This window comes from Lipotes vexillifer, unplaced genomic scaffold, assembly GCF_000442215.2.
Source record: "Lipotes vexillifer unplaced genomic scaffold, Lipotes_vexillifer_v1.1 scaffold1442, whole genome shotgun sequence".
Lineage (NCBI taxonomy): Eukaryota > Metazoa > Chordata > Mammalia > Artiodactyla > Lipotidae > Lipotes > Lipotes vexillifer.
Genome location: NW_006797379.1, coordinates 2,453,972 through 2,478,688, shown reverse-complemented (window position 1 = coordinate 2,478,688; position 24,717 = coordinate 2,453,972). Strand labels below are relative to the sequence as shown.

The 24,717-nt window shown below is 41.1% G+C and overlaps 1 protein-coding gene and 1 non-coding gene across 10 annotated transcripts in view; both read right to left on the bottom strand.

The window, feature by feature from the left end:
• ADGRG2 (adhesion G protein-coupled receptor G2) overlaps positions 1-24,717 on the bottom strand; it is a 71,416-nt gene that overhangs the window by 20,929 nt on the left and 25,770 nt on the right. For 2 of the 9 annotated variants that reach the window (XM_007469316.1, XM_007469324.1), the window contains exons 3-14: positions 22,153-22,200; positions 22,031-22,054; positions 20,326-20,364; positions 18,175-18,216; positions 15,854-15,907; positions 12,139-12,194; positions 11,249-11,304; positions 8,494-8,533; positions 7,983-8,020; positions 6,230-6,324; positions 5,613-5,679; positions 1,365-1,756 (exon numbers count right to left, since the gene is read on the bottom strand). In XM_007469316.1, the coding sequence (XP_007469378.1) occupies positions 1,365-1,756; positions 5,613-5,679; positions 6,230-6,324; positions 7,983-8,020; positions 8,494-8,533; positions 11,249-11,304; positions 12,139-12,194; positions 15,854-15,907; positions 18,175-18,216; positions 20,326-20,364; positions 22,031-22,054; positions 22,153-22,200 (951 nt within the window). The remainder of the gene's footprint in view (positions 1-1,364; positions 1,757-5,612; positions 5,680-6,229; positions 6,325-7,982; positions 8,021-8,493; positions 8,534-11,248; positions 11,305-12,138; positions 12,195-15,853; positions 15,908-18,174; positions 18,217-20,325; positions 20,365-22,030; positions 22,055-22,152; positions 22,201-24,717) is intronic. The other 7 variants (XM_007469317.1, XM_007469318.1, XM_007469320.1 and 4 more) reach the window with 7 other exon arrangements.
• TRNAE-UUC (transfer RNA glutamic acid (anticodon UUC)) lies at positions 4,308-4,379 on the bottom strand. Its single transcript has one exon. It is a non-coding gene; the product is annotated as a tRNA-Glu (tRNA).

Sequence of the window (24,717 nt, the reverse complement as noted above, 5' to 3'; positions counted from 1 at the left end):
TCTGAGGAACCTCCATACTGTTCTCCATAGTGGCTGCACCAATTACATCCCCACCGACAGTGTAGGAGGGTTCCCTTTTCTCCACGCCCTCTCCAGCATTTATTATTTGTAGACTTTTTAATGATGGCCATTCTGACCGGTGTGAGGCGATACCTCACTACAGTTTTGATTTGCATTTCCCTAATAATTAGCGATGATGAGCATCTGTTCATGTGCCTATTGGCCACCTGTATGACTTCTAAAGAAGTCTCTTAATTTCACCACCTAACATCCTATTTCTTATTTTGCATATTCCCTTCTAATCTTTATCCACCTGTTATAACTTACTATTACAAACATGGTGTGTGAACTATTTACTGTCGCGTTATTTTCATTTCACTCAAGACTTGAAAAATGCCCCAAGTTTCTGTCTAGCTATTCTTATGCACATCTGCGTAATAGACATTTTGTTGAGGTGGCATATCATATTTCATCATTCCTCTCTTGTGGAATTCAAAAACATCTCCAGTCATTTGGCTCCAAATCTCCTGGGGATGCTTGCCCGGGGCAGAGGAGGCAGGACCACAGCTCGAGCTCCAATCTCATGTCGCCAAGAAGTTGGCTTTGCCTCCCACCCTCCAAATTCTAAAGGAAGGCCTGCTTCTTACTCACTGGCTTGAAACTCCAGAGAGTATCCAGAATTCTCTCTGCTTCTTTCCCTCTTCCCTTTATCTTTTTACCCCTAAGCCTACTTTGTGTCCGGGGAGCCCCGTGCAGTTTCCATGGCATTCTCATGTCTGCCACGGTTCCAAACCTATGAGGATAGTGAGATTATTTCCATCTTGAGGTAGAGCAGGCTAAGTTAGGGGGAGCTAAATGGCTTATTCTGGATCCCACCACCCGTGAGGGCCTGAGCAGACCCACCCCTAGGTCTTCTGAATTCTCTTCTCCTCACGGCTACTGTGGCTCAGCCCCAGCTCTGGCACTCTGTGACTGACTGGTTTTCAGGAACATCAATGGTTTCTTTTGTCTTCTGTCTAAATGGAGTTACTGTGTTTAATAGTTCAAAATCTTTCTCTTCAGAATGTTGAAAACAGTGACCCAACAACCTTTTGTAGGAGAAAGAAACCTATAAAATAACTCATCTTGACAAAATGAGATCTGTGTTTGCCTCAGAGCTATTTCTCTTGGCCAAACAATCAAACTCAGCCATATCTATGTTCTAAGAACGCCCAAAGGAAAGCTCTCAAAACCAAGTAGGCATCACAAAAGCAAAGGCTTAACGTGGTTTCATTACAGGTATTTTGATTTGGCAGGCTGGCAGCTGGGTTTCACGTGACCAGAATTACAACAAACGTGGGAGCAGCGTTGCTCCCTGTACTTACCTGTCTTGTCAGGAGGTGTGCTGGTCGTGTTGACATTCACAGGGGCAGACGTGGTGGGAGAGGGAGGTACGGATTTCACAGGTGGCAGGGTGTGGGAAAGATGAGTTGGAGGCGCAGGGGAAGAGATAGTTCCAGACTGGGGGAGCATATCAATGGCAGGGCTGGAAGCTATGGGAGCTGAAGGCTGGGGAGAAGAAAGGGGAATCACCCCTGTTGGAGAGTGAGGGCTCTGGATTACAGCTGGATGAGCTAGAGGCTCAGCAAAAGAGAAGGCACTGGAGGTCTGGGACTCAATGGTGGCCTGAGGAGCAACTGGGATGGAATTGCTGGAAGAAGAAAATGGTGTACCATGTGGATGACCAGCAAGACACACAACGGGATCTTGCACGTCACTAAAGGAAAGAATCAGAGAGATGCACGTGAGACACGAACGAGCTACAGAGGTTAATCTCTTCTTCTGGCAACCATCTGACACCACCACTGTGACATGGCTCCACCAGGGACCTGCCACTGCACATCCTCTGTGGACCTGCTACTGGCCTCCTGCCCCTGCCCACTGCCACCACCTTCTCCCTGGGAGGGGAATTAGCCAGGAGGGATGCTCTTTCATGAATTCCCAGTTCTGCTTCACTTGTTCACTGCTGCTCCCTGACTCTATCAGTCAGTTGAGGAGATCTTGTAACATTTCCAGGCGCTTCTTGCGGAGGGGAGCTATTAAACGCCCTGCAACCCAACTGGTAGTTTCCATATACAAGGAATCTGTCGTTTTTGGTGGTTTTTTTTGATTTTACAAAATTTATTCTCAAAAAAAATGGAATCACATGCCCAAACTGTTCCCAACATACTTAAAATTTTTCCAGAAACTGAATCAAATGCCAAAATACCATTTTCCTTTAATATTCAAATCCACACTGACAAAACTGGCTCATCATTTTTGGAACAACTGATTTGACTTAGAAGCTAAAGCACACCCATTTCAAAACTATGTCTGTCCATAATAGATCCACTAACTCTTGTGTCAACTCAGTATTAACAATGGCTTCAGAGTGGTATGGCGTAAACTGAAAAGCAGTTCTAAATTTACCAGTAACAACAAAATGTTCTTCAAATATTTCTTACAGGTTTTGCAACCAAAGTACATAATTCTGTCAGTTACAATTCTAATCTTCTGCATATTGATGGATAGAAGAAAAAATATGTAGAAATCACTATTATTAATTTGTAGAATGGAATTTTTAATTCCAGCAAATTCTTGTACGGGTCTTGGTGGGTCACAAATAAGCTTTTCCTTTCCAAGAAACTTCAAAGTTTGGTGGTTCACATGCACACTGGTGATCCTGGCTAGGAAAGGTAAATCGCACTGCCATTTTTCTTTCTTCAACGTATTGAATTTTGTTTCAAGAAAATCTTGAATTGGAGTTAACAATACATAAATTTTTGTGCAACTGATGAGCATAGGAATCTGTCTGGATCAATTTTATACTGCTATAGCCTGCCATGGTCCTAAGAAGCACACAGTATGTGAACAAGAAATGCTTGCTGAATGAAAAAAACGGATCAAGCTGGGGCCAACGGGGTGGTCCCCAGCTTGTACACCCTCAATGTTACTGTAGCCCAGTGGTTCTCAACCTTGGCTGTGCCTGAGAATTACATAGAGGACTTTTTTAAAAAAAACAGAGAGATTTCTGTGGCCTTCTCCTAAGTATCTGATTCAGTTGGTCCTGGAGTGGGGGTGAGGTTCCCAGGCCCAAGTATTTTCATGACATGGAAGACTGAGAAGAACTCATCTACCATCTGGCACAAAATCCACCAGTCTTCAGGGGAAAAAGGCAACAAATTATCACCCAGGGAAGACTCTGACGGATCCAGTTTTAGATGGTGACTTAGAACACCAGTGAGAATGTATTCTTGGAGCTTCTCTTGGGTTAGAGGAGGGAGGAATATCAGGTTGAGAGACCTAAGGAAAGTTATACCCATAAAAAGAAATGCTGGCTCAACCCAGTCTGGGCCAGGCACCCAGCTGGAAGCCTCTCCCCACGGCCTGATGTTCGGGAAGCAGTATGGACAAAGGGGTGCCAGATAGAAAGATGATGAGTCGCGAAGCCTTGGCTGGGGCTCCAGCTCTCACTACTACTCTGGGCAATCCACCCAACTTCTCTGAGCCTCCATTCCCTAAATTGTATAATGCGGCAACCCATCTGGCCAAGCTGTGGCAAAGGTGCTTTGAGAAGTGTAAATTAAATTTCCTTCATATTACCTGGGGGCTGCAGCAGCCGGACCCCTTAGCATGGGGCTCCCATTCGCTGGGCTCAACCATGAAGCGGTTGCCCTGTATTGCTCTCATCACTTCTGCTAATCAGAGCCCTTAACCCACCGGGTGAGGTACGTGGTGAGCAGCAGAGCAGTGGCGGGCAATGCCACCTATACGTTAGAAACCTGGAGCACTTCAGCACCAGTGCCGGGGCCCCCAGCCCAAACCAAATGAGCGAGAATCTCTGGGGTGGGTGCAGGCATCCATATTCATTTTAATGTGCTTCTTTGCTGAGGCATAGCCTAATACAGTAAACTGTACTAATCTTACATTTAGAGCTTGAAGAATTATAAAACTTGTAATTGTAATATGTGTACACCTCTATCATCACCACCCAGATCAAAATATAGAGTATTTCCAGCACCCCAGAAGGCGACCTTGACACATCAGTTCTAAAAGAGCCCCATGTGTTTCTAATTGGTTCTTAAGAACCAATGCATTGGAAAGACACTGGGCCATCATCTAATACTAGCCAAATTTTTAAAAAATCCAGAAACCTAGGCTGCACCCCAGACCAATGACATCCCTAGCTCTGCGGGTGGGAGGCAGGCATCAGCGCACGTATGTATGTATGCATGTATGTATGTATGCATGTATGTACACGCTGTGCCCTGTGGCTTGTGGGATCTTAGTTCCCTGACCAGGGATTGAACCCAGGCCCCAGCAATGAAAGTGCCAAGTCCTAACCACTGGACCACCAGGGAATTCCCAGCATTGGTGTTTTTAAAACTCCCCAGATGATTCCAACACACAGCCAGGGTTGAGAACCACTGTTCTACAGTCTAGAACTCCACTACTCAAAGTGGGGTCCATGAACCAGCTTCACCTGGTTCCCCCAGTGTTAATATCTAACATTTGGAGTTTAACCCAAATAGCTACCAAAATTTAGCATATGACAAAGGTGGCATCTCAGGTAACTGAGGAAAAGGTGGACTTTTTTTTTTTTGGCTGTACGCGGGCCTTCCACTGTCGTGGCCTCTCCCGCTGCGGAGCACAGGCTCCGGACGCGCAGGCTCAGCCGCTCCGCAGCATGCGGGATCCTCCCAGACCAGGGCACGAACCCGTGTCCCCTGCATCGGCAGGCGGACTCCCAACCACTGCGCCACCAGGGAAGCCCCAAAAGGTGGACTTTTTAATAAATGGTGCTGGGACCACTAGATAGACATTGGAAGAAGATTAAATTAGACCCATACCTCCCACTACATAAGAATAAATTCCAAGTGGATCTAATGTAAAAACAAACAAAAAAAGAAACCATACAAGTACTATAAAAACACAAGGGTAAATTCCTCTATAGCCAGGCCTAGGGAAAGGCTTTCTAATAATGCCTCCAAATCCACAAGCAATAAAATAAAAGATTAGTAAATTTAACTACATAAAAAAATTTTTTTTCATTTGCACGACAAAAACATCATAAACAAAGTCAAAAGATAACTGACAAATTGGAGAGAAAATATTTGCAACATATACCACAAAGGGCTAATATCCACAATATAGAAATATATAAATTACTCTTAAAAACTGATTAAATATCTAGTGGGAAAAAGATATGAACACACAATTCACAAAAATACAAAAAATGGCCCCACAGATATGAAAAGAAAATGTTCAAACAGTTTTAATAAGAGAAGTACAAATAACACTAAGACACCATTCCTCATCTACCACACTGGAAAAATTTTTCAATATGAGGACACATTCAGTTGGTGAGGCTGTGGGAAGTCAGAATATTGTCAATGCTCCCCAGGTGATTCTAATGTGCAACCAAGATTGCACACCATTGGTTTAAAGTGAAGGAAACTTCATACAAAAGAAAACTGTGCTTTTTCCCTAAAATTGAAAGCCCTTCTTCACCGTCAAAATTTCAAATTCCTTAGCCAGCATGGCGATTAAGTATTATTATTATTAGGAAAAGGGTCAGCATATTTGCTACATACCACTGCAGTTTTTCTAACTCTTCCGGGGAGGAAGGGCAGGGGATCCTGACAGAACAGCAGCACTGTTCTGCAGGAAACAAAAAGAAAAGAAAGAAGAAAATGCATGGTCAAGAATAAGGCAAGGTAGAAGCTCAGCTCCGTCAAGTATAACAGTTCTTACACCGATGGGATTTTGAAGAGCATTAGTCTAAAACAGGTGATAAAATAAATTGGATTCCATTATATTGACAAGTATATATAAATAGTAGGTGCTCAAAAATATTTATTGAGTGAATAATTTGGGGTTATATGCACACAGTATCAATCGCTCTTCAGCAACTCCTAAGAGAAATTCAGGAGTAAATATATCCCAGCAGCAATCGATCGAGCACTCCAAACAGAATTCTCCCTCTCAGTAGGGTTTGTTTTATCATGATTTGCAATACAGCATACTGAAACTTTACTGAGAAAGCAGGAAAAATCACCTTTTAGAGCTCCTTAAAAACTGCCCAAGGACAAAAGAGTCAAAACAGAAAGCTGTAACATATGTAAATTTATTCATTGTAGTTTCAATTTTGAAAAGAACACACCAAAGTCATGTGAAAATGAACACAGCAATAAAGATAGAGACAACTTACCCATCGGTCGAATCTTTACTGTTTGCAAAGCAACCATCACAGCACATATGTTCATTGTCTTATGCAGTTTTATTGTGAATGTACAATTTAATGTGCTATAAAGAGAAATATATATAACCAGAGTGTTACTAAACTGGAAACCTACCTACATATTTGTAATTGCTTTTTCAAGCTTAGAGTGAGGAAAGGGGGCACTGACACTGTTAACTTGCAACGTCACCCCAATAAGCTTGTAAACACCCACCTATCGTGGGCTGAACTTTACCCCAAAGACTTTCTAGGACGAAGAATTTATAGAGGTTTACATTCACAGGGACTGCAAACCAGAGACCCTCTGACCACACACAGCTGCTGAGTCGTTTTGCCTGCCCACATCATGAACATACAGGGGTGAAACCTGGTTGCAAAGACAAGCATCCTGACATCTAGAGTCTTACCACCCACCCACACCACCCGGTGTCTGGAGGCATTTGCGTTTCCATCAGGCGAGCCCTTTCACATACCAGCCTAGATGAATAGCAAGGTCTCTTAAATCCAAAATCTTTCTGGCAGTTCAATTCAGGTCATCAGATAACCAGGAATTTAAGACATTCCGTTTCTTTTTTACTTTCGTCTTGGTTTAATGTTGCAAATAATGAAAAGTGAAATAACTAAATACATATAGTGAATAGGAATCCAATCTACAATTTCACGGAAGACTTGCCTTTATTTGTACCAATGAACCGTCTGATGAGTAGAAACTGTTGTTTTCTAGGACTTTTACTCTCACAGAATGCTCAAGATTCGGGTAGTGAGATTATCGACCTAAAAGCCATTGGCTTATGCAGCAAGGACAGCCAATGGACATAATTTCAAATGATAATCTGTGTAACCTCAAATAGCTGTCGGCAATCTCTGATTCATCCTTGCACACACTTTTTTTTTTTTTTAATAAATTTCTTTCTTTCTTTCTTTTTGGCTGCGCTGGGTCTTCGTTGCTGCACGCAGGCTTTCTCTATCTGCGGAGAGCAGGGGCTACTCTTCGTTGCGGTGTGCGGGGTTCTCACTGTGATGGCTTCTCTTTTTGCAGAGCATGGGCTCTAGGCGTGTGGGCTTCAGTAGTTGTGGCCCACAGGCTCCAGAGCACAGGCTCAGTAGCTGTGGCTCACGGGCTCAGTAGTTGTGGCTTGAGGGCTCCAGAGTGCCGGCTCAGTCGTTGTGGCGCACGGGCTTAGTTGCTCCGCGGCATCTGGGATCTTCCCAGACCAGGGCTCGAACCCGTGTCCCCTGCACTGGAAGGTGGATCCTTAACCAATGCGCCACCAGGGAAGTCCCGACCCTTGCACACACTTTTTATTTTCTTTTTTGTCTTTCTTTCCTACCTTTTCCTTCCCCCTCTCTCCTTTTCTCTCCTAGCTCCATATTATGTTCCTTCTTCTCTGTGTGGCCTTCACCCTGACTGGACCACTGGGAGCCATTTGTTGGTCCTATTGGTGGCCTGTGGGGCTAAGGGAACTGATGACCCTTAGCTTCACAGAACCAGAGGCAAATGGCCCAACACCACCCACCCCTCTGTGCTTCATAAAGAAACGAGAATATGGATATGACAGTGATATGTGTTTGGAAGAATAAAAAATTATATATCCAAAATGTCACTAATGTGTATTTATTTTAGAGGAATGCTTTCGAATTTGCACCCTAAGACTCCTTGTACTTTATTTCTCATGAGTAGCGAAATAAGGTTATTTATATAAAAGTATTAAAAATGACTGACCTTTGGGCCTCTGCTGTAGCACACACTATAAAATAAGTCTGAAACAAAAGGAAAAAAAATCCATGTTAGTCTGACAGTTGAAAATGTCAGGCAAGATGACCCAGGACTAATCACAGCATCACAGAATCTTAAAACCACAAGGACCCCTAGGAATCATCCAATTCACATTCCTACCAGATTAATGACATATGAGCAAAGCTATTCAGGCCAATACAGGCTCTACTTGGATACCTCTAGTGTCAGGAAACTCATTACCACACAAGGGAGCTCATTCTCCTGGAGCCCTGGTTTTAAGAAACTTGGTTTTACTTACAGGAAAATCTACCCCCTTGTAATGTCCACCCATTGAGCCTAGTTCTGATTTTTGGAGTAATGCAACTAGCCCATTCATTCTTATACATGACAGATTTGGGGTAATTTGAATACGTATCTCCTCAGGAGCACAGAACTCCATGCTCTCCCCCAAATAATAACAATAATTATAAACAAATACAGGATGTACTATGATTACCTCACTTAAAGTTTGCAGGGTTTTGTTGAGTTCTGATCGTCTGTTAATAAAATGAGAAATTGACATGAAGGAGATCATTGGTGATGTTAAGTTCAAAACAAGTTAGATTTTTAGCAATTAAATTAAGCATATGGTATTTATTGCTTGCAGTGCTCACTCTGAAGAAATACTGGGTATAACAAGAGATTCCTAGGTGGGAAAAATTCATTATTTATGACAAGGGAAACTAACCAGACAGAAGCTGTATCGGTTCTAGCCAACAGCAGGATATAAATTATGGTTGAACAATCTTATTTCATTAGGCTACTGCAACCCCCAGGCAGCTGCTTCTGGCAAAGGGCCAGAGGAAGAGCTGGCCGGAAGCAAAATTTCTGAGAGGGGCCAGCCACTCACCCCGGGGGCCCTCTGTCTCTGATTTCTGAACTCATTCTCTCTCCAACTGACCCCACCTGCCCTCTAGCACTCCCCAGCCCTGCCTTCCCCTCCTCACAACCTTCTTTAGGAATTTCCCTCATTTCTCTCCTCCAATCCCACTCCAACAACAGTTTTATTTCTTCAATGTGGCAGAGATTCACAGGAACTTAGGATGAAAGAAATCTAGTTAAAGAACTCACATTAAGGCAGCGATTCTCAACTGGGGTGACTCTGCCCGCCCCCAGGGACATCTGGCAATATCTGGAGACATTTTTGATTGTCACAGTTGGGGGCAGGGTGCTCCCTGCATCTAGTGGGTAGAGGCCAGGGATCTGTTACACATCCTACAATGCTCAGCACAGCCCCACATAACAAAGAATGATCAGGCCCCAAATGTCAACAGTGCTGAGGCTGAGAAATCCTGCTCTAAGGACTGGACAATAGTTCTTGGCTCCAGGGAAGGTCTGGAGAGAAGAGAAGTATCGTGGCAACAGTAGTCAGCTAGCTTTTCAAGCTGGCAGGAGCTGCTCCTGCAGAACTGTGCTCAGAGGCCACCTTCTTTCTGGGGTTTCCCTGGCCACTCCAGTCATGTCCAACTACTCTGCCTACTCCATATTCAGACACTCAGAACATCCTTTGGTAGCCTGTACGTGTCACCTTCATTGCAGGGATTATACTGTATTGTTATCATTTGTTTACTTCCTGCTTCTTTCCCATCAGACTCTAGATTCCTGCTTCTCAAAATTGGTCTCGTGCTGGAACCACCTAGGGAGTTTTCAAAAACACCAATGCCTGCAACTCAGGCCCCGAATACCGATTTAATTGTTATGGAGTGTGCCTGCATAGCAGGCGTTTTAAAAGCTCCCCAGGTGATTTTAATATACAGTCAGGGCTGAGAACCACTGCTCTAGACCCAGTTTTCTATCTCAGAGAGTTGGGTTTATCCCCATTTGTATCCCCAATGCTTAGCACATAGTAGGTGTTCAACAAATGCTTGGTGGCTTTAAATGAACTCATCTATATTTCAAGTCTAGCAATTAAAACGAATTACTTACAAGTATGCTAGGTTGTGTTCTATTTACGAACTTGTGAGTTTAAAAACATGTTTCCTATCACATGTGTTTTGTTTTTATTGATACCTTGGAAAAGTTTTTCTCTTCAGTGTCATCACAGATACTCCTCAGAGCTTCTGGATTTGGTTCAAAAGTTTACGAAAATCTCTTTTGAAAGATAATAGCAAGGTTGAGAGTGGATGAATTTCACCTGTGACAGTCAAGGTGAGACTGTCTGCTGGCCGACATTTTGACCTATTGTCTAACTAGGAGCATTTATTTGTAATGCATTTCTTACTATCTGTGCTTACCCTTGTAAACTGAGGTCTACTTAACAAAGACCTCTCTCTGACTTTTGAATGACCAGTGCCTCATGAAAGCATGAGTAAATGGTATACATGGAGTCCTACCTTGAACTCTTATTTCAACCTGATTGGCTACCAAATCATATTAAAACCCAAATACCATTTCAAATGGAGCTCTTGAAACCGTGGGTAATTATTAGTCAAATCCATTTCGCCTATAACCTGCCTTCGCTAATCAAAGTCCTTTTAAGACCTGCATGTCTTCCAAGCAGCGTGTAGCCTAAACAATAAGATGTTTTTCCGAGTTGTTTTCCAGGAACTTGGAGTCAGCTGTGTCTAGTTCTAGCTGAACTGGTTAAGACGGGATAGGACCCCTGACCCTCCAAGTGGGCATGCGCGAGTGTCCGATGTCCTCGGCATCAGAGGGCTGAAAACTCCACCCTCAGATGGTGCTACGCGCCTCCATTTTTGAACATGCAGAGGTCTGTAGCTTAGTAACACCTGCACAGAACAAAGATTACCCACCTTTTTCCAGTCACCTTTCCCCATGCTCCCCACGCTCCCCAGTCGCAGACTGCCCTGCCACTTTATTCTTTACCTCATAAATACCCCAAGTCCCTGGCCTTTGGGGAGGCAGATCTGAGACTTGTTCTCCTCATGTGTCTGCCTTGGGAATAAACCCTTCTCTTTGCCGCAAACCTTGGCTTCTCAGTGTTTTGGCTTGCTGTGCACTGGACAAAACGAATCTGGTTTGGTGACACTCTTACATAATTCGATAGCATCAAAGAGAACAGCCTCACAGGGATATTAGTTGAAGACGGGTGACTATGGTTAGTTTGCAAAGATCTCAAGAACCAATTCTTTATGACCTCTGGGGTCTGTCTCTTTCCTATTCTCAGTTTCCAAAAGTATAGATAGCGCAACAAGTATCTTTCCATAGTTGATGTCTTAAGTTTTAAATCAAACAGCAGATTGATTACTCACTTCAATTCCCTTAGAGACAGGATTCCAGTTGAGGTGCCATTAGCCATAACTTGATTCTGCTAGAAGCACAAAATCATTAAGAATACAACAAATATTGTTTTGTTTTATAACATTTTCTAAGAAGAAGCTGTTCTTCAGTTTTGCTGGGCGCCCAAAGAACTACACCCCAAAGACTGTGATTCCTAACTGCATGGAATATTGTCTAGCAAACGATCAAATATATATTGGCTGAGTCAGTTTTTGTTTTTATGTTTTCCTTAAAAAAATATTCTGAATCAGCGAGTCTGATGTGCTCATTTCTATCTTTTGTTGTCCCAAGGGTTCCCCCAAAAGAACACAATTAAAGTTCTCTATGTGAATGTAAAAAGGGACACTTGGTAGCAACCATCACTGCATTTCTAGCACCTAGCTCATTGCCTGGTACATAGTAGGTGCTCAGGAAATATTTACTTAATTAACAAACCATATTTAGCTGGAATCTTCTGAACCAGTCTAGGTTATGGGAAGGCTGATACTACTGTGTCTGAATCCCCCATGGGGTGAACAGGATCAGACTGAGAAGACAATTTTTAGGTTCAATATATTACATTTCTTACTGCTAGGAGTTTCTAATATAATTTTAAATTTTGACTGGCAATAGAACTGTATCATATAAACACTCTATTCAGCATCAAACCTAGTGAAAACTAAAATATAATTTTTAACAAAATACCATGATTATCATGAAGTCAAGCCCTGTCAACAAAGCTAATGTTTCAACAACACGTACTTTATTTAAATTTGGTGATAAAAGTAAATATGCTAAATATCAGAAATAATTTGAACCTTAAATCTTTAAATACATGAAAATTCACTTTTTAAACTGCAATTAAAAAATCTTTAAAACCTACCTGGGTAACATTGCTTTCTTCATCATATTGAAACATGACCTCACCTCTAAAAAAGGCTAAAAATAAATTTTCAAAAAGAAATTTGAAACTTGCATCCTTAGAGTTTGAGGATTAATACAATACAGAAAAATATTATCGGATTACTTTATAAACAATTTCATCAAATTCTTTGTTATTCACATTTAATTGCTTTTCTATCAGAAAGTTACCCAACGATTATCAATCAGTATAATTTTCAGAAAATATCAACTATACATGTTATGTGGCAATGCAGAAAAACAAAAAACTTGTCCCCTTGTCAAGAAATTTTATCCCTATCTATGTGCTTCGCATCAGGACTTTGTTTCCCTTAATGATGTTAACTGGGGAACTGTGGCTCTAACACTGCAAATCATTTTAAGCTGTTATAGCTGCAGTTATGGGAGACATGGGAGGGAGGGAAAAAGGATTTCTCAGCAGTTACACAGCCTTATGAAAGTCTATTTATTCCTTGCCATTTTGGGTTTTTCTTTTTCGTTTTAAAATACAGCTACCAGATGAAAATTTAAAAAATATATAATAATAAAATAAAATAAAATACAGCGACAAAATGCACTATCTTTCCTAGGAGCAAAGTTGAGATTTTGCTTTGAAACCTGAACAGAATGCAGAGCAAATCCTTTCTTCAGCTGAAAAACTCACTGTGGCTTTCGTCCCAGAAATGCCAGAAAACCCTGTTCTGAAAACGCTCGCCTTGGGAAACACTGAACTCAATTTCAGTCAATGCCATTTCCTGCAGGGTATACTCGGAAGGGCTTTGGCTCTATCTGGAGACAAAACAGAGACTCCTTAACAGAAGTACGCTGTGTGCACTTCATAATCTACAGAGACAAAAAACTGGCCTCCTGATCAGAAGGGCAAGGATATCATATAAACTAGAGCAGGGTGCAGCCAACTTTTTTGGTAAGAGATCAGAAAGTAAATATTTGAGGTTTTGTGGGCTATAGGTTCTCGGTCGAAACTACTCAACTTTGCGGTTGTAGTGTAAGAGCAGCCATAGACAGTATATAAATGAATGGCATGGCTGTGCTCCCAGGAAACTTTATTTACGAAAACATGTGGCAGGCTATTATTTGGACTATGCGCAGTAGTTTGCCAACTCCTGAGCTAGAGGGTGGAAGGCCACCCCGTCTCATCTTTCATTGCACTACAAAGTACAACTGATTCCCACAGCCAAGGACCCAGTGGTCCACTTCCCCTTAAAATGGCTGACAACGCCACTAGGCCAGTGATTAACATGATTTATCTATTCCAGCAACCTTTCTACTGAGAACCTCAAACTCTGCATAATGATACTGAAATTTCAATTAATGCACTACATAATTATTAAAAGTAAAGATAATTGATGGGGCTTCCCTGGTGGCGCAGTGGTTAAGAATCCACCTGCCGATGCAGGGGACACGGGTTCGAGCCCTGGTCTGGGAAGATCCCACATGCCGCGGAGCAACTAAGCCTGTGCGCCACAACTACTGAGCCTGCGCTCTACAGCCCACGAGCCACAACTACTGAGCCCGTGTGCCACAACTACTGAGCCCGCGTGCCTAGAGCCCGTGCTCCTCAACAAGAGAAGCCACCGCAATGAGAAGCCCGCGCACCGCAACGAAGAGTAGCCCCCGCTCGCCGCAACTAGAGAAAGCCCGCGCACAGCAACGAAGAACCAACACAGCCAAAAATAAATTTAAAAAGAAAAGATAATTGATACATGCATAGAATTACTCGTACATTTTTGCAAAAATCTTAGCTTTTAAAAACTTATTTAGTGCCTGTGTGTGTGTGCTGGCACCCACAATTTTTCTCCCTCACCTCTCCATTCTCCAAGTTCATCCCTCAGTCTTATTCAGCACATGCTGAGTTTCAAGAATGTGCTGGGCGCACAGGGGTAGCAGAGCAACCAGGAAGCAACCACCTTCTGACTCTCAGCCTAACTCTACCTGGTCAGCTCGCAGTTTTTTCACCAGCCTCCATTTCCCTTAATGAACCCAGATTGGAATCTGCAAGAAGTGAAGGTTTCTAGTTTCTGGCAGGATATCGTGGAATTTCTGGTGACAAAACAGTAGGTCCCCTGAAGAGGCTGTTTTCACCAGACACTAAAACAAATGGTCAATTCAGTAGCTTAACTGGGGAAAACATTACTCTAACCAGCTTCCTGGCATCTGTTACTCAAGATGACCAGTTTTTTTTTTTGACTTAATGTTCAATTTTCAGTTATCAAACATCATGTAGACATAACACTAAGCTAGACATTAGTCACCAGTCCAAAACATAGATGAAGCATGAAAATAACGAAATTATGGAGAATTCAGTAAAGGGAAGGGTAAGAGAGGAGGGAGAGGAGAAGGAGGAGAGAAGAGAGTTCCACAATATATGAAAGTGAAATGTATCCAACAAGTTTCTTCTCCCTTTAATCAAAGCCAGCTAACACTTTCCTGCTATATTCGACCTGGAGCATACTATCAGCAGAAAGCTCATGTAAGTAAACCTCACAATCACATAAACAGAAAGTGTCTGTGGAACATTCTTTCAATGGAAGTTTTCTTGTTTTCTAAACTATCCAACCTTAACTTACTTCACTTGAAATTGTTTCCTATGTTTTTCAAACAAATTATTAAACTGTTAAAAGGAACAGAATAAAAGGAAAACATTCCTATGATTGGCTTTTTTGTATCACTGGAGCTACACTAAGACTTCAATATTATAAAATACTTTGCCACCTTTCTCTTCTTTCTTCCCATGGTCCAGTTCTGACCTGCCATACCATGTTTTTCTGTTTTTCACATCTCTTTCATTGGTTTTAATAAGGAAGGGACCCCAGAGAGCCAAAGCAACGTCAGAAAAGTGGTTGTTTCATTCCTTCTGGCCCACGGCAGAAGGGAAAATATTCCCATTTCAAAAATAGCATGTTCTGGGCTTCCCTGGTGGCGCAGTGGCTGAGAGTCCGCCTGCCGATGCAGGGGACACGGGTTCGTGCCCCGGTCCAGGAGGATCCCACATGCCGCGGAGCGGCTGGGCCCGTGAGCCATGGCCCCTGAGCCTGCGCGTCCAGAGCCTGTGCTCCGCAACAGGAGAGGCCACAGCAGTGAGAGGCCCGCGGACCGCAAAAAAAAAAAAAAAAAAAAAAAAAAAAAAGCATGTTCTCAAGCGACTGCCATCTTGATTTTTAAAAATAGTGCACAGTCTAGTTAGAGATGGCAAAATACACTATGGGTACTACTGCAATTAGCGTCCAATTAAACTAGGTGTACGTAGGATTTTCAACATTCTAGTAGAGTGGTTTGTTTTATTTTTAGCAAAAGACAACATCCTGTTTCTAAGTTATAATACTTAAGGTCCTATGGAAAACCTTGAGGATATTATATATAAGAACTGGCTTTCAATAATTAAGTTCATTATTATGTTCATAAATCAACTCTAAGGGCATTAGCTATGGATTTAAAGCTATGGTGAAAAATATTTGGTGCAGAGCTTCATGTTCTCATATTAAGGAAGTTAACCCATTATCTCACTTTCAGCCTGATCTAAAATTTGCTTTTGTTTTCATTCGAGACTCTTAGTAGCCAGGTGTGATGAAAGGAGATAAATCAGAGGGGCACACATCACATACTCAACGGCAGGAAAACAAACCATTTCTCTGTGGAGCTAATTTACCTGGTAATGTGTAGTGTATAAAAGAACTAACCTGAGTCATTGCAAATAGATGACAAATTGCAGATATTTCTCTGGGGTTTGACACCTGCAAAGAAAACACAACACAGCGGGTTAAGCATGTAAACACCTGCACTTACATACTACATTAAGAGAATTCACAAATTCAAGCATTAAGCGTGTACCCAAAATATTACATGTTGGATATAATTGGCTGGATGAATTCCACAAAGACTAAAGGAATGAGAATTTTCATTTCTTAGTAGTTCAATTATGGAACTGGACTCTACTATTCTTTAGTATGCCAGTGTCTGATCCCCTACTCCCTAAAATTTCTTTGTCCCATTCCCAATTAATCCCTCTTCTGTCCAATATAAAAGGAACAGCATGAATACAATCGAGTATAGAGACTTTATATGAAATAGCCCTTCCTTACTCATAGGTCCTCCTTCCTTTCCTAGGCAGGGGAGTCCATGAACACTCTAATGCTGGTCTTAGCTCCTTATGCAAATGTATGTATGAAATAACATCAATGTCATGAGGTCATTTCACATGGGCAAAAACTACAAAATTCAAAAAATGTTTGCTGAGCACCTACCTTATTCTATAGGCTTTGGGAGGTTCCAGATACAGACCCTGCCCTCAACAAGCTTACAATCTAGTGAGTGATACTGGCCAGTAAATAAAAAGTTACAGTGAGGGCAAGATGGAGTGATGGCCAGTACAACAGATGACGTAGGCATACAAAGGAGGCAGAGACGAATGGGAGGTGAAGTAAGCCATGTTAGAAAAAATACTTCATACGTATTAACCTGAGAAATACTTTCTCCTTTGGTGAAAGGAGAGGTACATCTCTTCTTTGATTTGATTTACTCTGCTGAGAATCTTCCCTTCATTAATTTCATCCTTTTGGCAAAGTATAAGAAATCCATAATAAATGTGAGGGGCAAATGCTGATAATGTATTAGCAGACTGCCAAGGGGAGAAGGTTGTCACATTAAGAAATATTCTGATGTCCCTGTTAGGTCTGGTTTGGTCAGAATTAACGTATGCAATGCCTGATTGCTATTTTATTTCTATAGTACTTTATGAGTGCTTAATTCTTCCCTAAGAGAACTAGTTTGGACACAAACTAAAATTATAATTTGAGTTAGTGCATGCGATGTGGTTCCTGCCAGAATGACTTAGTTGACATTTGGTGTGTAGGCATCACGTTTCAGCTAAGAGTTTTGATTCTGTGAGCGAACTGAATTTAGGTGCCAAAAGTTACCTGACATGTAGATTTCTATATTGTTCTGCAGCAATGTTACCCACACCAAAAGAGAAAGATTTCATTTTAAATATACTTGCTTATGGATATAACTCACTGGAAACATACACTATGCAAATACTATAGATTACTATGGATAGTAATGCTTTAATGTTCTTGGTCAAACATTGGTCTATTGCTTACTAAGCTTTTCATTCTATCATCTCCATCTCTCATCTTTCTCCAAATTTTAGTAGCACCTTTGTTTCCAGTGATGCGTATCTTTTGCTACTCATTCATACTGAGAATTTCTTTCCTATTGCTAGGGCTGTTATCCATAATTTCCTCCAAGTACATGGCCACAGGTCAGCCTTTAAATCATGAGCGAGAAAACTCTGGCTGTAATGGGCCAACCCTATTGTAAATATTTTAGGCTTTGTGTGTCATATAGTCTCTGTTGCAGCTACTCTACTATTCCTTGTGGCGGGAAAGTAGCCATAGACAATGTGTACACAAATGGGCATGGCAGTGTTCCAATAAAACTTTATTTACAAGAACAGGTGGTGGGCCATATTTGGCCCACAGGCCATAGTTTGCCAACCCCTGCTTTAAATCAACTGGAAGCCTTTGTTAAGCAAATCATGTATCCTTAATCTTGTAACAGGCACTTAGTAGTACATCCCTTATTTGATTTAAAAAGAGTTTGAGGTTCACTCCTCTAAGAATCTTTCCTTCATAAATTGCATCTCACTGATAATCATTAGCACCAGCCCTTCTATCTCTCATGATTCTTATCCATGTCAGAAACACTTGTGAAATCATTGCCTTTATCTGCACACATGTTCATGCTGGTTATCTGTTTGCCTTGTCTCTCTTCATAGATTAGAAGATTCTAGAGGGCGGGCATTGTGTCTGATCATTATTATATAACCCCCAAACACTTAGTACAATTTAAGGTACCCAGTGCATAAACACCTACACATGAAGAACAGATTTCATTTTTAAAAGACAGGAAAAAAGAGAAAGAAAACATAAACACCAGCCATTTGTTTAATTTTACTTTAGTTATAAAAAAAGAAAGTCTTGATATTGATAATAAGTCATACCTGATGCATTGAAGGTTTTTACTATAGTGATTTTAGTTTTTTCTGCAAAGAAGCAATTTAAATATTAGAGCAGAATTGTTATTTTTTAAAAACAATTTGCCATGAGTATCATTTTAGTGAACTGCTAAGAAAATCACACTGTTGACACATTTAAGACACTATTGGTCATCTCAGCAGCAGAATGAATGAGAATTACATACTCAGATCATATAGCATTGGCAGAGGGTGGGTCTGGATTCGGATTCATACGTTTACCCAGTTAGATCATTCCTGTTACCCCACTGCCTGCATAATTCTACTGCAGTTTCCATGAGCTGCTGCTAGACAACTTAATGTGAACTTACACTTCAGATATGCAGAATTAAGTCACTATCAGGACCTTTGGGTGATAGGTTGTAAGGAGCAGGTGATTCAGAATAAAAATGAATGGAAATAGTAAACACAGGATCTACTATCAAAATATTGCTACTATACCCGAATATCAACAGTGTCCTGCTACCTTCTTTAGGAGTTAATAGTAATAATATAATATTATTGATAGATAAAATTATTCTCAGAGAGGTTGAGACTATCCAACTACAGTCATCCAACAAGCTCACAGCAGAACCAGGACAGAATTGTTCCAAGTCAATGACTCACAGGCAAATATTAACACACTCTGAAGAAACGAACCTTAGAAATATCTTCCCGACACGCTTTGGGAACAGAGCCCATGGCTTATTTCCCAGATAATAGAGAACCAGGCTCAGAAATCCTTACTGTAAGGATGGCCAGTTAGAAGAGACTGTGTTCCAGGCACAGACTTACAAAGAAGGTCTGTCTCCTAGGGTGAGTAGCAAGTTCTGAAGAAAACACAAAGCTCAGACCTTGGAGAAACACTTAAGAATGATGACGTTATCCTGACAGTTTCAGAAATCTCATGTCTGTATGTGTTATTGACAAGCTTCTGTTTCAGTGTGTGAAAGACCCATGGGCGATGATCGGTGGTAATTATAAAAGCTGACAGCATTTTGCATTACTATTAAGAATCCTTTTAATATATTATTTTGTTTTGCCCTGACACTTTCCTTTCCAGAGCAAACAAAACACAGCTGTGAAATGAACTTCTGATTCCAGTAAAAAAATGCTTTGGGGGAAAAATGTTCAACCTCACAAATATGAAAAGATGCAAAATAGAACCTAAGGAATTGAGAGGAAAATCTAATAGTATATGACATAGTCTCAGCTCTAGGCAAAGGTACGGTTACAAAGACATTCTCATCCACTGCAGACAGGAATGTTGTTGGGTGCAACTTTTCTAGAAGGTACTTGGGCAGTTGGTATCAAGGGCCTTAAAATATTCATAATGCTGACCCAAATAAGTCCAATCCTTGAAGAGCATTCTACAAAAATCAGGGAGAAATGCAAAGATGTTGGCACAAGGATGTTCACTGCAACAATTTCTATTTAAAAAGTAGAAACAGGGACTTCCCAGTCCAATGGTTAAGACTCTGCACTCCCACTGCAGGGGGCACGGGTTCCATCCCTGGTTGGAGAACTAAGATCCCGCATGCTGCACAGTGCAACAAAAACAAAAAAAAGCAAGTAGAAACAAATTTAATGTTCACATATGGTACACGACGGAATATTATCAAGTCATTAATAGTAAGGGATGCTGGAAAATACTTATAATTTAATATGAAGTCAAAAGGGCAAGATACAAAAATTTATGTAAACTATGACTATTTTGTTATATATATACATAGTGTGTATATATATATATATATATATATGATACTGAATGGAAATATACCAAGTTATTAACAGTAATAGTCTTAGGAAAGTAACATTAAAGATGACTGCTATTTTCTTCTTTGCATTTTTCTATATTCCCCATTTTTTATGAGTTAAGATGTATTACTACTGTAATCAAAAAAATTGTAAGTGTTATTTTAAACGGAGTGCTATAGCCATAAGAGTTTGGAAGCTCAGGAGTGTGGTGACACCAGAATTATAGTTCAATGTCAAAGTAAAACGAGTAATAAATCAACAGTTGGAGTCATAGGAAATGGGCAAGGAGACAACTTTTACTAACCCAGAAGACCACACAAGTGAGAAACTCAAGAAGCCACAGAAGACAAGTTATCATATTTAGAAATAACTTGACATTACCTGTTTTGTTCAAAGTAGATAATACGCTCGAAGTAGCATCTGAAATAAAATAATAAAAATTAGCACAGCTATTGACATGGTTAACAAATACATGCATCTTCCTAAGTTCCTTAAACATTTCACTTTTCCCCAAATCCTGGAGAAGTTAGAGACTTTTGCAAAAGCCAACCGGTCCACCCCTTCACAACACTAGCCATTCCCCAACCCACGCAGACCATTCCTGAGCAAGTATTCATTAATTTAAAACTGTGTTTCCTGAACACGTTTTACGTGTCTAAAACATAGCAGCACTCCTATAATCATTAGATTTAAATAAACCCATTTATGTTGTTTAACATTTTGTCCCCTTTTTTTCTCTATTATAATGAAAGTCTCTAAGGGATATGACATTTCCGTAGTTAGTAGTAACTTTAATATTATACATAGCCCTATAGATGCTTAATGCATTTGTACCTAAAGGTATACTCTTATAAAACAATCGTTAAGAAATTCTAGTTTAAATTTGGAGTTCTTGAACATGATATTCAACGAACTTTTAAGGAAATCTCATTTTGATCGTTTCACTTAAAATCCAATTTAAAATCTACCCTATTGGTATTTCTTTAAATGAAAATCCTTCTAGAATTTATTATTCTGGATGAAACTTTAAGGGGGAAAAAAAGGCCTGTACTATATTATTACACTTAAAAAAAAAAAAAAAAAACCCACACAAATGGGATCCAAAAACTACTGCCAAGGCGATTTTAAAGATGTTTTTTCACTGTAAAAAGTAATTGCACATAAAAATGATAATGTCTTGGGCTTCCCTGGTGGTGCAGTGGTTGAGAGTCCAGTTGCCGATGCAGGGGACACGGGTCTATGCCCCGGTCCGGGAATATCCCACATGCCGTGGAGCGGCTAGGCCCATGAGCCATGCCCGCTGAGCCTGTGCGTCTGGAGCCTGTGCTCCCCAACGGGACAGGCCACAACAGTGAGAGGCCTGCGTACCGCAAAAAAAAAAAGATAATGTCTTTCCTTCCCACTGGACCAAATGTGAATTTAAACCAGTTTTGACTGGCATGAGTTGCATCTATGATTGTTTAGCTCCTTAACCACCAACCACATGGTGAGATTTCATCTTAACTAAGGGATTGTGAAAAGTGTTGGGTTTTGACTGCAATAAGATGGAAGGCTGTCTACCCAAAGAGAAAGGGAACAGAACGTGCTGCCCTGCCCACCTCCCTCGATTATAGCCCAATTCTTTGCCCTTTTCCCTAGCATGAAGCCAGATTTTTTTTTCATTTCATACTATTTTAAAATTGATAAAATCATCTGTAAAAAAAAGGCTGTCTCTGAAGACTTTGTGCCTCTAAATCTAGGCTGAATCACATTAAAGTCACTGGATGTGACTTTTCCCATTTAAACAATGTGTCCTGTAAAGTGTGTTCGCATCGTGTTGCAGAGCAACCAGAGCTCTCAAAATGTGATCGATATTTCTTTCCTTTCACAGCACAGTTAGAAATGGTGTATGGCTGTCCTCCTTCCACAATAAGCATTTTATCATTTAACCAGAAAGTTTAGGTTGCTCTCCAGGGTCGATGGTCTGGGGGATTTTTTGTGTTTGTTTGTGTTTGTTATTTGAATAAGGAAACCTTCAACACCATTCATTATACTTATATTCATATTAAGGGTTATCAATTTTCACTTGCTACAGAAAAATTCTTACCATTTAAGCTTGTAGTTTCAACCTCTTTTGTCCCGAGGAAAAATGACAAGACAAAGGTATAATTAAATCAAAAACTTAACAAATTGGGGTAAATCTAGGTTTAAATTTTTTCAAAATCTTGCCTGGAGTACCATTGGAGTAGGGGACAAAAGGAACAAGAGATGATTCAGCTGCAGGAGAAAAAAAAATTCCAATTAATACTTTGAAACAATTATTTATTGAGTTTTAAGGAGTTAAACTTTTGAGATATAATTATGAAAAGTAGAAAACATGCTATCAGACCAATATGTAGTTAAATCTGCAAGTCCCATAATCACTCAGTGAGTAGACATTTAATCAGAAAATCATAAAGAAAGAACCCAAGAGATGAAATGAGTACAACTGTTTCATTTTACAGGTAAAGAATATGAGACTCAGGACCATGAAGCTTGCTCTGACCTATGGAATATTATGGAAATAACTTTAGGAACCACAACAAAATAGAGACATACTACTTTCAAAATTTTTCAGCCAGAGAGTCCTAGAAAGCATTTTATAGTTTAATAATTTGTCACACTACAATTATGAAACATATTGGAACATAGGTTCTACTCTGTTTATAATGACACCTGGTAACTTTTCTCATAATGAATTTAAGATTTAAAAAAATGACACTGCTATCACTCAATACTGTACTACCTAACACAACTTCCTGGTAAGTTATTTTAAAATATGGCTGCTGGGACTTCCCTGGTGGTGCAGTGGTTAAGACTCCGCCTGCCAATGCATGGGACACGGGTTCGAGCCCTGGTCCAGGAAGATCCCACATGCTGCGGAGCAACTAAGCCCGTGCGCCACAACTACTGAGCCTGCGCTCTAGAGCCCATGCGCCACAACTACTGAGCTCGCATGCCACAACTACTGAAGCATGCGTGCCTAGAGCCCACGCTCCGCAACAAGAGAAGCCACTGCAATGATAAGCCCGTGCATCTCAATGAAGAGTAGCCACCGCTCGCCGCAACTAGAGGAAGCCCATGCACAGCAACGAAGACCCAACATAGCTGAAAAAAATTTTTAATTAAAAAGAAATAATAAAATAAAATACGGCTGCTATTAAGACAATCAGGTTGTAAATTTCCCGTGGAATAACTCTATTTATGCTAAGAGGTCAGTCTACTGCACACATTTTGCATGTTTAAATATTAAAAAGATCCAATGGCTTGACCTCTCTGTATACACAGGATAAGTAAACATTTCACAACTAAACTGAGCTTTGCAATAGGGAGCCTGATATTCAGCTACCTGGTAAGGACAACATTTGGGTGTGTCGAGGCGCTTGGCTGGCCTGTCTGTTTTAGGCCAATCATGCGTTGGCTGAAACACACACACACTGTCTGTTCTACATTTTTTTAAATTTTATTTTATTTTATTTTATTATTTTATTTTTTGTGGTACACGGGCCTCTCATTGTTGTGGCCTCTCCCGTTGCGGAGCACAGGCTCCGGACGCTCAGGCTCAGCGGCCATGGCTCACGGACCCCGCCGCTCCGCAGCATGTGGGATCTTCCCGGACCGGGGCACGAACCCGTGTCCCCTGCATCGGCAGGCAGACTCTCAACCGCTGCACCACCAGGGAAGCCCTGTCCTACATTATTGCTTCCAAATTTTGTCATTTACTACATTTTTTTAAATTACCAAGTATATTTCTTGAGAAGTAAGACAGTTCCTGAGCAATGAGATTCAAAGATTGGGTATGGAATCCTTTGCTCTTGGGACAGAACAATATAATTGGCCAATGGTGGTTTTTAATCAATGGCTATTCATTTTTCTGATTGGAGAGGAATGGGTGACACCATCCAAAGAGGCCTGCGGGCACAGCCGCCTGTCCATCCCTGGATGTGCGCTGGCTTTCCCCTGGGGACCCGGGGCTGTGCCTGGCATCGTGTGCCTCCAAACCCTCGACCTCATTCCACGCAGAGTTTTGCAAAGATATCACCATCATTAAGTCTGAGAAGGCTACTGCAGCAGAAGAAAAATACAGTGGTTCATTTTATCCTAGAAGTTTAACAACAAGGGGGCAAACTGGCTTAGCAAAAAGAGCTTGGGCTTTGGAGATTTGCAGTCCTGGGTTTGAATCTCTGCCCCATTACTTAATAACTTAATAATAATGATCAGAGACTTCCCTGGTGGCACAGTGGTTAAGAATCTGCCTGCCAATGCAAGGGACACGGGTTTGAGCCCTGGTCTGGGAAGATGCCACATGCCGTGGAGCAACTAAGCCCGTGTGCACCACAACTACTGAGCCTGTGCTCTAGAGCCCGCAAGCCACAACTACTGAGCCCTCACGCCACAACTACTGAAGCCCACACACCTACAGCCCATGCTCCACAACGAGAGAAGCCACCGCAATGAGAAGCCAGTGCATTGCAATGAAGAGTAGCCCCTGCTCACCGCAACTAGAGAAAGTCCACGCACGCAGCAACGAAGACCCAACACAGCCGAAAATAAATAAATAAATAAATAAATTTATAAAACATAATAATAATGATCATTATTACTTACTGAGGGTTTACTCTGTGCCAGGCACATGTGTTATCTCATTTCATCTTCACAACTTCCCTATGAAGGGAGTACTGTTATTCTCTTCAATTTACATATGAAAAAACTGAGGCACAGAAAGGTGAAGGAACTTGTCCAAAGCCACACAGA